Consider the following 14,153-nt stretch of genomic DNA (forward strand, 5'->3'; position numbering starts at 1 on the left):
TGTACATTGGAAAGATCGACAGATTTAAATTGAATACTGCATCGTTTCATTTATTCAATAAACGCATTTAACATATACTGTATATGACATGACACAGTCAATTGCCTAAAGCTGTGTAAACATACAATCGGTATATTTAAGGGAAAGTTTACCCAAAAATGACATTTCTGTCATCATTTACTCACCCTTAGGTTGTTTAAAACCTGTATGAGTTTCTTTATTCATTCCTCAGACTTTCAAAATGGGAGTTATTTGGGTACCATCATTTTTTAAAAATATCTTCTATGTTCAACAGAATAAAGAAAGTCACACAAGTTTAAAACAACATGAGTAAATGAGGGTAAGTAAATGATGACAGAAATTTCTGATAATTATTTGATAATTAACTAAGGGTTTCAGTGTAATATTAATATATAATGTTAGTAAGATCAGTATTCATATCAACATTAATGTCAACATTGATATCGATATAAATATTAATAATGTTATTATTTTTTGTGCTGGAAAACATTTTTCTTTTATGAAGTAATATAGCTTATTTAGAAAAGTAAGAAGACACAAAATCTTGTACTATGTGCTGTTTCATAGATTAAACTGTATGGATGCTCTGTTTAAAAGCTCTTGTAGCAAGAAGAAAAGCATTGCCATGGTAACATCATTGAGAACTTCACACAACACATCTGCTGTGTTGCTAGGAGACCAGCCATTCACAATAAAAGTGTTATGAGTAGGAGAAAGCAATATGAGATTTCAGGAAACAAACTGTACATGAAAAACTGTTTATTTAAACCCTGTAGGTATACAATTACATGATTGAACTCTGAAACCGACAGCTGACATCACTAGAATACAGTATATTTAAATCTTAAGTTTATTTTTACAACACTACAATATTCACAAATTTGGCATAAAATAGTATTAGAGAATGCACTTAAATATCAGCCCTTAAATCAAAACGTTTTCAGATGTATTAGCAAACATAATAAATGCCTTAAAAATTAAATCCATGTTCACCTTAAATTATTGAAACTGACAATCATCACTAACTAAACATAAATAAAAATAAATTCAATAATTTTACCACTGCCCAACTTCAAATGAATGCACTTTCAAAACAATGATATGAAAATATACATTTTGTGTACCTTGAACTGAAACATATCTGCCATAATAACATTTTCTATCTGCTCAGTCCTAAATTAGTATTATTCATCATCAAATGCATATACGAGTAAGATCTCAGTGTTTTCCTCTTAATAATTTCCAGCATTTGCTGAAAATGCAAACTTTTCGAAACTACGTAGTTTCTTAATCGCAGCAACCTGTAATTCAGTTCCACATGAAGATGTGTGTCACTGTTGCAAGTGATATGAGGATACTGGCCATGCGCTCCGCGCCAGCCGCGTTTTTGTTATACCGCCAGTCTGAGCCATTGTAGTATTCACGTCCATCAGGGTAGTAATAGCGCCTGTCCTCTTCAGAGTATCCGTACCTCGGCCTGCCCAAAGAACCCAGGCCGTACCCGATGGCCGCTCCTCCGATGGCCCCTGCGGCTGCAGCACCTGCCAGTTTCAGTCCCTGCCGGGATGATCCTTTGCTCTGGGAGGGGGGCGCTTTGGCCCCTAGACCCCCTCCTTTACCCCTGCTGCCAAAACCTCCTCCACGTTTGCAGTTGGCCCAAGGACACAACGTTGCGACCAGTAACATCCACACCCAAAGGATCAGTAGCTTTTGGTTACCCATGATGCTTGGCGCTTCTCTTTAAAAGATAAGGTACAAATTATCATACAGAGCAACCTTGTATCATGAAATTATGTACCTATAGTCATGTAAATTTGTGAGTCTTTTCCGTGACACTGACACGTTTTTCCGCCTTTTGAACATGTCACGCATTTCTGTTAACGTGTCACTGTCACATATTTGTTACTCAACTGTTTTGTCCTATTTTCAAACCATGCTTCGGTTTAGAGTTAGATTTGGTGTTTGCGTTAGGAAGTCACTTTAAGTATTGGTTTATACCTTTTTTCATGATTTTTAAAAAATATTTTATGATTTTTAAACCATTGTCGCCTAGCATTAGGGTTAGAGTTGGGTTTGGGTAAGGATGTCATTTTATGTAAATCTAACCCTAAACCGAAGCGACAATGGTAAGAATTTTTTTTACGTAACAATAGGTACGTAATTTCGTGATATTAGGTTGTACAAAGATGCTATTACTATTGAAGGTGCAGTGTGTAATTTTTAGAAGGATCTCTTGACAGAAATGCCAAATAATATACAAAACTACATTATCAGGGGTGTATAAAGACCTTTCATAATGAACCATTACGTTTTTATTACCTTAGAATGAGACGTTTTTATCTGCATACCGAGGGTCCCCTTACATGGAAGTCGCCATTTTGTGCCACCATGTTTCTACAGAAGCCCTTAACGGACCAACGTTTTTTACTAAGTTGTCTCCGACCATGACATGTTTGTCCGGTGGCGGCTACCGTAGCTTTCCTATGCATTTCATAAGCGAGGGGTAAGCAATTCGCAACCTCACCACTAGATGCTGCTAAAATGTACACACTGCAGCTTTAAAGATAATATATAAAAATATTGCATGACTATAATACCACCAAATAACAATGTGTGGCAGATCTTTAGATTTGTTTAAAGTTAATTTAGTTCAAATTTGTCAAGAGGAATGCTCTTATTTGACAAAAAAAGTGTATTGCTTATGTGCCACTCCATATGAGCCCATTTGGGCATATGGGCCATTTTCAAGATGAAAAGGCATGTTTAATTTAATATGACACCTGTGTTTTATCAAATAAATTGACTACATGTTTGAAAAGTATAAAACATTTCATTAGATTATAATCTATTAATAAAGAAATTTGTAATAATATCATATTTTCTATTACTATATATTTAATAATTTCCCCATTTTATGTAGTTTTTTCGTCATCTTTCTTGTAAATCTTTGATGCAATAAAACATTTTACAGCTTTATTTACAGTAAAAGTCTTTTCAGTAATATAGTTTAGTAATTTCTAGGTTTAAAACCAGTCTGTTATGGTTAGAATTAGACAACCACTGTGCATTGACAGGCACATACCATCTGAACTCCATTACACACACACACGAATGAACATCAATAGATAAGTGCTGACCACTGACAAAAGCATCATGACATACTGATCATAGCCATTATGTTAGAAAGAGCGCAACGATTTGCAGTTACATACAATGAGACACTTGTTGTGTCAAATGCATCCATTTATTTTTTATTACATAAAGTATTGTATGTAGCTACAGTACATATATCAGTGTTGATGCAATTGTATTCACTTTAAACAAAGAAGTCATCAGCATAACGTTTTGTGTAACCCAAATAAATAATTAACAATTACAGTATTATTGATACATGAAATACTTTGTGTTAAGCTTCTAAAACGTCTTTCTCAATTTTAATATAACAACAAGGCAAAGTCCATCAGAGCTCCATCTGTTGCTACAAACAAAAGCATCTTACCTGACAATGGTGCTGATCACAGGCTGCTGTTCTCTGTTTGATAAACTGCCCGACCCCAGCATGAGAAGCGTTGTGGTAAACAACCACCTTATGGATCTGTCACTCACTCAACAGGAGCCAATTACCAATCAGGGATGCAGAGAAGCCCCGCCCATGAGAACAAAGACACAGCAGAGGAAGAATTACAGCCTGGTACTGAGAATTACTACTGGTCTATAATATAGGCTCATTTTAAAGCAATTTTATTGACTTGTAAAAACACATACTGTGGGTAATTTACTATACACTCTTATTTTTTTCTATTACACCCATGTTTATCATTAATATGTTGTTGCAAGAAATAATGGTAACAGATCCATTTTGGAGATTGTTTATTACATTCACAAATTAAGATGTTTTATATTGATTATTTAATACAATGTTAATGTAGTGTGGCGTATTAATTATTATCTACAGACCCATGGGATCTACTCAACTGCAGACAAATATCAGATCTACTATCTATATACAACATTGACTGTGTAACATTAGAAACAACCACAGCGCTATTAACATTTCATTAGATAATTTACTGAGAACTGTGTGTGAGCTCATACAAACGAAAGGAAATTCTTAGAAAGAAGAAGCAAAGGCAAATGTAATGTATATGCATATAGACTTTATTATATATTTATAAATTAAACACATTACAAATATTCTGGAATAAAATAGCCTACATTACAAGTACACAATTTTTCTCTTCGTTTCACATATTTATTCACACTGTGTGAATTTTACATTCAACCAACTTTGTACAAGCTCCTTTGCTTTGGAAAAATAGCAATAATACTTTTCAAAAACATGAAGGCTTATTACAAATGTGTGCATAAAAGTAAACTATTGTTTAATTTAGCTTGGCCCAGTTTGTTTTTGGAACAAATGAAGAGTTTCATTGCAAAACGAGATAAATCCGTTTTTAACATTTTTGTCAAAACATGTTTATTATTATATTATTATTTTGTTTTATGATGCTACTTAGCTGTATTTTTTAAGTTATGAAGGTTTAAATCAAAACAAACCAACTGCAGTTGAATTGATATTAATTGGAATGCACAACCAAAAAACAAGATTTCTGAAAAAAACAAAAACGAAGTTATCTCGTTTTGCAACGAAACTCTTCAAATATAGAGAAAACCATAACATCTAAAATGTGTGTATTATAAATATATGTGATCCTGAATGTAAAAACCCAGCTAAAGTCATTTTTTTGTGATTTACTGTTTTCTCATCTCAAAGCAAGTCGTGTTATAGTCACAAAAAAATGTATTAATGTATTTGTGTCCATGGCACGAAATTCAGCTTTTTTGTGCCTTTAGCACGAATGTCTTTTTCGTGTCTTTTTCTATAAATAGTTTTTCGTGTCGGTGGCACGACTTTCTTTTTCGTGTCATTTTATGCACTGTTCTCTCATTGTTTTTTCCCACCTTCTTACCATTGTCGCTTGGGGTTGGTGTTAGAATTACTTTCTGTTACTGTTACTTATTTTTTAGACATCCTAACCCAAACCTCAACTCTAACCCCAACTCCAGGCCTGAATAGTTTTAAAAGCAGAAGAAAAACATGTAGAAACCAATACATAAAAGTACATCCTAACCCAAACCCCAAATCCACCCCCACCCCCACGCGACAATGATTTAAAAATAGAAAAAAAGAGAAAACAATACATAAAATGACACGAAAAAGAAAGTCAAAACATTTTTATAAATTCGTGCTGAATGACACGAAATAGACATTCGTGTAAATTAATTACACGAATACACAAATAAATTTATAAAAACATTTGTAACTATAACACAAATTTGTAATAATAACGATCATGTTGCGTTTTCTATATAACAGAACATACTGTGAAAATATAACCTTGATATATTTAATATGAACTGAGTAAGGTCATCAAAGATTGAAATAACATTGAAATGTTTGAAATTAAACTTTGATGATCATTTTAATTACAGTTTTTAAGACTTTAGCCTTGATTCCACAGGCAAGGTCACATATAGTGAAATACAGGGGTTCCTGAGTTGGGGCTTTAAACATAACCTATAGATAAGTGACACATGCGTGAAGAAAAAGTGCACAGACAGCGTCTCCAACATCAAGTAGTTCTGTCAGTTAAAGCCTGCATGTATTTCTTGATGATACGACGCAAATCAGTGTACCTAAAAAACACAGGAAATAAAATGCAAATGAGTACACTGTAAAAAAAACCCATCATTTCAACATACGTTTTTATGTTTTTCATTAAACTTAATTTGTTAAGTTAAACCATTTCAACTTGTTTTTCTAAGTTATGTCAACTTATCACAAGTCAAAACTTTAAAAAGTATGTTGAATTGATTTGTTAGTCAATAATTCGTTTTTAAACTTCATGATAGCATGTGACAACACAATGACAACACAATACCTAAAAATACAAACAGTTATACACTGCCGAACACAGCTAGCACCCCAATCTGAATTTTCCAGACGGTGTATGTGTGTTTATTTATAGCTCGTATCATTACCTCCTCTTTAACTTTTGCATCTCTCGCTCTTCCTCTTCTTGCAGTTTGGTGATGAAGCTTTGTAGAACAGGAAGCTCAAACTTGATGTATTGTGCCACCTTCAGGACAACATGAGGTATTTACAACAAAATATACAATCTTGATCTACTTTGTGTGCTACATATTATATGATGTCAGGTCACTTACATCATGCGTAACCTCTTCCACCTGATCCGTCTCCATTAGGAAGATTTTGCTGACCTGCTCACAAGGTCCTCGCAAAACCCGGACTGCCAAAGGATGGTCATTAGGTTTTAACTGTTGTCTCTCTGTATGCAGAACATAAGGACAAATACATGAGTTGTGCAAAATACTTTAAAATGCTTAGGAATCGAATTACAATTATAAATCTAGTATGCAAATGCAAAATGCATCCTCAATAAATTCTAATTAATACACAACTTTGATACTAAAAACGTGACAGTATATTCATAGGGGGTGACCACACGTTTTGGTGTCCCCTGAAGGGGATTATTTTACGACAACAACCAACAGGATGTAAATTAATCTGCATATTACATTGGGTAAACACTTGGACACAAACTATTGATTTGAAATATATTAGATCATTTGTAACAAATATAATCCATGAGCAAGATACATTAAACTTAAAGCACTCAAATGAGTGGTGTGTTATCAGTTGTAGTTGTTGTAAAACCACAGAACAGCAAATTTGCAACCCATCCTCACCCCATGTCGTCAATATTTGACGACACTTGACCATTCGTCAATATGTGACGGGGAGGGTATACCTTTCGCGTCATTTTTTGACGAACTGGGGACTTCAATACTATTACGTCCGTTGCATTCTCTTTCCTATTTTCTTACCATTTTCGCGTTGGTTTAGGGTTAGATTTACATAATGACATCCCTACCCAAACCTAACTCTAACCCCAACGCCAGGTGACAACTGTCGTACCTAACTCTAACCCCAACGCCAGGTGACAACTGTTTAATTTCGCGTACACTGTTTAATTTTGCGTAATCTAACCCTAAACCGACACGAAAATGGTAAGAAAATAGGAAAGAGAATGCAACGGACGTAATAGTATTGAAGTCCCCAGTTCGTCAAAAAATGACGCGAAAGGTATACCCTCCCCGTCACATATTGACGAATGGTCAAGTGTCGTCAAATATTGACGACATGGGGTGAGGATGTGTTGCAATTTGCGTAAAATTGGCAGAGAGCCTTCTGTGTGAACACAAACACGTCCTGTAAATGTATTTGTTACGGCAATGTTACTAGGCCGATGTAAGGAGCGATCCCGTAAAAGGGGCATATTGCCGTAACAAAAACGGAAAACATTTAGTGTAAACAAAGTTTACGGCGTGCCGTAGTGAGGACGTGCATGCAAACTTCAGACACTGTGGAAAAATCCTATCAAGTGCAGGACTTTAAATGCATCACGTGTCTTTACGGGATCTTTATGGCATGTGTGTGAATGCACACACAGATTCCGGAAAATCATTGACAGTGTAAAAGAACCAAAAATCAAACAATCCCGGATGCATTTTCCATGTATTTTCTGTAATCTCTGTCTGAAAAGGGCTTAACAGGGAATAATGGACCTTGGAATGTCACGACTGACCAATCATAATCAAGTATTTCAAAGAGCCATCCCATATAAAAAATATTGTAGTGTATTTTAGTATTAAAGCAACACTAAAGAGTTTTTGCTCTTTGCTCCCCCTACAGGTTGGAAGCGGAATTGTTCATTACCACTGTCGTAAATAATTTCGCCTACTGCAGCAGAGCTGGCTCTGATTGGATTGTAGGTCTGCCATAAAGCAAGTTTTTGTAGTTTTCACTCGAACTACAGGACCGCGACCCGGCAGTTGGAAACTTTAGTGCGGTTTTGGCCGATAGAGGGCTGCAAAGCGAATGTAGTGTTGCTTTAACTATAAAAGACTATAGTATTTTAAAAAATTTTACATGACCACTGCAGATAATATTAAACTAAATATTAAAATACTACATTTTACAACAGAATATACTAAAGTATACTGCAGTATCTTTTCTTGTGGGATGTGATAGATTTGTTTGTGCACTGATACTATTCAGAATGCATTGCAACGCTAAAAAGTATTTACCTCCGCTAGTGTGGACAAAATACAGTGTAAATTCGTCTGGGTTGTTCTCAATCTTGAATTTGTTCAGTAACACTCGCATCACCTGCGTCGTCGTCATGCCGCTGTTGATGCGTACATTAGTAACAGAGCCAAACGCAGGGGTAAACACTGCTGTCTGTTTTGAGAAAAAAAAGCATTTTTTACCAACATATACGCAATAGTGTGTGTGGACAACAGATAGACAATATATGACATCACAAACGATCATTGCATGCCTTGTGGTTATAAAAGTGTCCATTAAAGGAGCAGCGGTGGTGTCGCTTCACCCTCCTGATTCCAAGTCTCCGCCCACTAATTCTCCTCCCACCGAGATCACTCGAGGTTCGGGCGACTCGATCTGAGCGTGTCAACTCCTCATGTTCACCAGCTGTCCATCAGGTGTGTCATATAACCAAAGCCAACAAGAAAAAGACGTTGATTCAAAAATTAAGATTTGGCAATGGATTGTTTTATTTTCTTATTAAACCACAAATGCATTCAGCTGCCTCTTCACCCGAGCTGTCTCTTGATTGGTCGTCTGCTGCTGTGACCTCAATCGATGTTGATGTCTGATTTGCTCCTTCATTTCTGAAGTGGGTTACATAGACCAAAAAGCCATTAAAACATCGATTTTGGCTAGAAGAGATACAACAAACTCCGAAAACTTGTGAGATGTTGGGTTTAGGGTTTGGTTTGGAAGAAACAGCGGTTCTTGCTAGATGGCATGGGTGATTCTCACGAAACCATTGAAACACCACGGCACTAATGATTTTAGCTTTAAAATGTGTAATATAGTAACATTAAAAAGCATCAGAATTAACACAATACTGTGTTCTAGCTTGCACAATGTGTGATTTCCACATAAGAATTTATAATTGTACATTTTATCTCATTTTCTGCTGAAATTCTCATTACCGCAATGTGTCCGGCTGTGTTTGAACATGCGTTATGTTGTAATTTAATCAAATTAACACAAAAATATTAAGAAAAAATAAAAGGGATGTTTTGCTAGACTACTTTAGATGACAGAAAAAATATTTACTGAATATTCATGTATAATAATAATGAAGAAAAATTAGGAAAATGATGTGTCCATGCATGATGTTCTCATCCTCCTCAACACTTTTTGAGAACAGTTTAAGCACACATACAGAATTTTAATAAAGTTTGATTTTGAGTGACCAAGCACATGGACCAGTTACTTCAAGATGGCTACCAGATAAGATAATTTTTTTTACAGTTAATTTGAAATATTGTCTTGTCAGAATGCTTACACGACATTTTGATTATCATTACCACAACAGATGCTTATTAAATGTTAATTTAATTAATAGAAGCATAATACTTTGATTTTAAATGCATGTGCAGAATCTCCAAATTATGTTCTTTCAGGTTTGTCATGTCATTTTGAAAATATGTCAGTGTTGATGTTTTCTGACTGTTGCGGTAATGAGATTTTTTAGGACTCATTTTTTAAATTATGTTACAAAAAGTGTTAAATGATAAGTAAAAGTTTTTAAATTAATGTTCCCATTTACTCCAGACTTTGTTTTTCAATGTCTGGTGGGAAAAAATTTAAATTTAAGCAATTTTTACATTTTCATGCTTGACATTTTTTAAACCAATTTTCGTGAGAATCACCCGCATACAGCTATGACCAAATTTATGTGATATAAAGTCTAATTTTTTTTACATGACATTAAAACGTAGTAGGGCCATGTCATCTCTTTGTGCTTGTTTATTTGTGAAAGTTTTGTTATAATTCTTAACAAGAAAAACTACATTTAATTCGTTCCACAGTTTATGAAATAAATGACAATAAAAAAGATTTTCGAAAATAAAGTTCTGCTTTTAAAAGCCCTCAAGTGCAACACATTCTACACGTGAGCGTGTTAGTATGATGTCATTTCTTACTCGGCTGTGGTGATGTCAACGCTCTGTGATGTTAATGATGGGTGTGGCCTGCCTGTATCCTTATCATCTTGCATTTGTAGTCTGATTGGCCTCCGCACGCCCCAAAAAACGTTGAGCAAACCTTCTATTATCAATTCTCCTTCATCCTGTATAAACCAAGTACTCCAGTCAATGATTGTATTAGGCCTACATCACCATAAGTTCTTCTTATATTATTATTAATCCAACCAACCTCTCTATGTCTCAGCTGAAGAGCTTGTCCCTCGTAGTAAAGATTGTATGTTTTAAGATGTGACAGAATCGTGCTCCTGTGACCCATAAGGAAATGAGCTCAGGCACATTTATGCAATAACTTAATGCATACAATTACCTGTAGTCATGAAAGAAGGGACTTACTTGTTTACAAATTTGTGTTCTCCAATCTGCACCATATCTGCATCCACAGTGTCCATATTGGCTAAGTACTAAAACTGTAAGTCTAGTTCAGGCAGGCAAATAAAGAGAAGTTTCAGTGATCAGAAGTAACACTTTACTTGAAGGGGTGTTCATAAGACGGACATGACACCTTCATAATCATGATATGACACGTGTCATGAACATGAAGGAGATTCCATGCACGCCCACGACAACAATCACCAAGTTCCATCCGTTCAATCATGCCATTTTCAATTCAAAGATGACATTGTTTGAGATGTTTTTGTTATGACAACTTGACATAAACCAATACATCACAACTTGTCATAAATCTGTCATAAACATGACATAGCAAGATAATTATCAAACTTTAGAAACTACTACTAGCTTAATGGGTAAACATGATTACACTGTCATTTAAATGTTTAATGTTATTAAAGTGTTATGTCAAATAATTTTAAATACCTTAACAAAATGCAACAGACATTTCAAAAGATTATACTTAACTTTATATATGTGCACAATACATAAAAAAATGACAACTAACAGAACGTGTTCTTCCTCACACAGAGGGTTCTGAAATGTTCTGACAGAAAAAACTAACAAAACATTTAATCAATTTAATATAATGTAATTAACTTTGCAGAGGTATGGACTCAACGCTGTATGGCTTAACCCATTATTGTACTGTTTTCCATGAATTTAAGGTGAATTGGTCTCCAAATGCAATAAAATACAATTTTATCAATTTAAGTTATTGTTATTATTGAATGATTGATTTTATTTGTTAAAAACGTGGAGAAAACTTAAAAAAAAACATTATTAACTGAAGAATATTCATGATGTTGTTATAAAACTATTTGACCGAGTATTAACACTAAATGACATTATAATGACAAATTATATTTGTATCACTGTAGTTGAGGTCAAGAAAAATATTCATGACACTGTTATAAAACTATATGACAGAGTATTAACACTTAATGACATTTAAATGACAAATTCAATTTGTATCACAATTTGTAAAAAGTGGTCTTGGTAATGTCAAGTTGTCATGACAAGTTATGATGTATTGGTTTATGTCAACAAAGACATCTCAAACAATGTAATGTTTGCACCAAAAATTACATACTTGAACGAACGACACCCAACGACAGTTGTCACAAACGTGCACAAAATCTCCTTCATGTTCATAGCTCATGATTCCGAATGTGTCATGTCAGTCTTATGAACACCCCCTCAAGTAAAGTGCTACCAACAAGTAGTTTATATTTTAGCATAATTTACTGTGTGACATTGCTCATCTTTTACAATTGCAATAAATGAACAACAGTAAAGAACGAGACTTTAATATCACAACCAAGAATCTTCTCTTGTGGTGTAACGGCAAGCTGTGGACATCTTTAAACCAACGTGTGTCAGTTTCATCACTTTTTGAGTTGTTGTTAACTTCACGTCTTAACTTGACCATATGTTTTTTATGAGCTAAAAATCTTTTAATCTGAAGGTGTATGTTTAAACGTTTGAAATTAGTAAACCAGAATATTATTGTGTGAAAATATTACTTTCCTATAAACCTAACAAACCTTTTATTTCAAATTAATATTTTGAAATGGACGACTCGGACCAAATAATGAAGAAAACGCAGCTAATAAGAGCCCAGAATAGACGTGAACTCCATCAATACTGTTATAAAAGCATCTCAGGGTGAGACCTCAAGAAGCTGCTTGATAAATGACAGAGAGAACATTAACATCTAAACATGGCGACTACACTGAAGATGCTAAAATATATCACAATATTGACTTCTTTTAAGTTCTTTTAGTCATAATTTGATGTTTTTTTTTTATTGTATGTAAATCTTCATTTTGTAATCTTCATTATAGAATCCGATGCTAAAGATGCTGGATCAGTTGACTTACCGTACAACCACCAAGAGTCCAGTAATGCAAGTCAGACTTCGAACTTCTGATGTGAAGCTATTACTCCGAAAACTTGATGGTACCAGGATTAAAGGTCACCATAAAAACAGCTGTGCCATTCTTAAACGCATGTGTCTTTGACAAGCTAAACTACCCTTTGGCCCTTGTTACTGTATATTCTTCCTCATTGCAACTGTTTGCACAGGAAGTCAGGGCTATTTTCACTCGAGTTTAGACTTCCTCCCACATGCTGCAGATGCACACACGCCATGGTTCAGCATGCACACTGAGATAATTACTAACACAGGGACATACGGTTCAGATAGCCGGAAATTAAGCTCCACCTAATACATTTACAGGCCCACAGAACGTCTATGAGATGTAAACACATACAGTATGTCACATAAATACAAGCCAACACATTTAAAAGATAATTAATGCAATAAATATGAAAGAAGGAGTATGTTTTGCTTGTCAAAGTAAATATTAATGATAATAAATTATCATGGTGTAACATTTTGCCTGCAATGAGAGCGGTGAATCTGTCTGCGGTAACCACTGTGGCCTGAAAGTGCGTCAGTTCTTGTCACTTCTTTCAATCTTCTTTACCTATTTGACATACTCTGTGGGCACAGTTTTGAAGCTTACTGTATTAAATAGTTTCTTTGTGTTTGAGGAAATAAGGTGACCAAGAAAAAGAGGAACCTTTGTAATTGGTTATGATAAGAATAACAGACATTGTCACTTTTCCAAGACAGAAAAAGTGACTGCCACCAAAGATGTGAACAGTGTAAGTTTGGACTATTAAGATAAATCAAATAGGTAGCAAATATATAAAAAAGAAAAGTAATTGGATGGATAGGTTCATTTGTGGTGTTTTTAGTACATTGAATGGACCATGTGACGCTCAAGCAGGTTTGAGCACTATATTGCCACCTTGTGACATCAAAAAGAAATACATGATCTCTTGAAACCTTGCAGTACTGCTAAGCAATAGGCTTAAAAAGTATATAAACACTTAAAGGGAACATTAAGAGTTTTTAAGATGTCAATACATTTTTGATGTCCCCAGAGTAAGTATGTGACGTTTTAACTCATTTTAAATCATATAGATAATTTATTATAGCATGTTAAAATTGACACTTTGTAGGTGTGAGCAAAAATGTGCCATTTTTGGGTGTGTCCTTTAAAATGCAAATGAGCTGAACTCTGCACTAAATAGCAGTGTTGTGGTTGGATAGGGCAGATTAAGGTGCAGTATTATCCCTTTCTGACATCACAAGGGGAGCTATTTTTCACATGCTTGCAGAGAATGGTTTACCAAAACTAAGTTACAGTTTTTTTTTTTACATTTTCTAGGTTGATAGAAGCACAATTATAACACTTAAACATGAAAAAAAATCAGATTTTCATGATGTGTCCCGTTTGAATCACCCTGAAACATTTTAAAATTTCTTATCATGTTTTTCTGATAAGTTAAGAAATGAAGAACATACACAGTTATCACAATAGCAACGCTTTGTACATGTACACGTTCTAAAACCATAAAATCATTCACAAATGTCTTTATTTCTTATATAAATAACCAAAGGTCAGACATTGAGCAAAAAACATGCAAAATGTCATTCATCTAGGCTGCAATCATACATCCAGTTTAATAATATAGCTATATATATATACATACTGTACATA

At 34.5% G+C, this 14,153-nt stretch overlaps 2 protein-coding genes across 2 annotated transcripts; both read right to left on the bottom strand.

Moving 5' to 3' along the window:
- Window positions 1–798: 798 nt before the first annotated feature.
- Window positions 799–3,680, bottom strand: sprn2 (shadow of prion protein 2). The gene is made up of 2 exons (XM_055208700.2): window positions 3,521–3,680; window positions 799–1,759 (listed from the first exon to the last, which is right to left on the bottom strand). The coding sequence occupies exons 1-2, from the start codon at window positions 3,580–3,582 to the stop codon at window positions 1,330–1,332; spliced, it is 492 nt and encodes a 163-aa protein (XP_055064675.2). The 5' UTR covers window positions 3,583–3,680; the 3' UTR covers window positions 799–1,329.
- Window positions 3,681–4,158: 478 nt separating this feature from the next.
- rassf2b (Ras association domain family member 2b) lies at window positions 4,159–13,017 on the bottom strand. The gene is made up of 10 exons (XM_073874143.1): window positions 12,462–13,017; window positions 10,522–10,603; window positions 10,358–10,433; window positions 10,126–10,271; window positions 8,711–8,799; window positions 8,448–8,596; window positions 8,194–8,347; window positions 6,250–6,371; window positions 6,064–6,161; window positions 4,159–5,718 (listed from the first exon to the last, which is right to left on the bottom strand). Exons 2-10 carry the CDS (start codon window positions 10,575–10,577, stop codon window positions 5,655–5,657), a joined length of 954 nt encoding a protein of 317 aa, XP_073730244.1. The 5' UTR covers window positions 10,578–10,603; window positions 12,462–13,017; the 3' UTR covers window positions 4,159–5,654.
- Window positions 13,018–14,153: the final 1,136 nt, after the last annotated feature.

Source organism: Misgurnus anguillicaudatus, chromosome 12 (assembly GCF_027580225.2).
Source record: "Misgurnus anguillicaudatus chromosome 12, ASM2758022v2, whole genome shotgun sequence".
Taxonomy (NCBI): domain Eukaryota; kingdom Metazoa; phylum Chordata; class Actinopteri; order Cypriniformes; family Cobitidae; genus Misgurnus; species Misgurnus anguillicaudatus.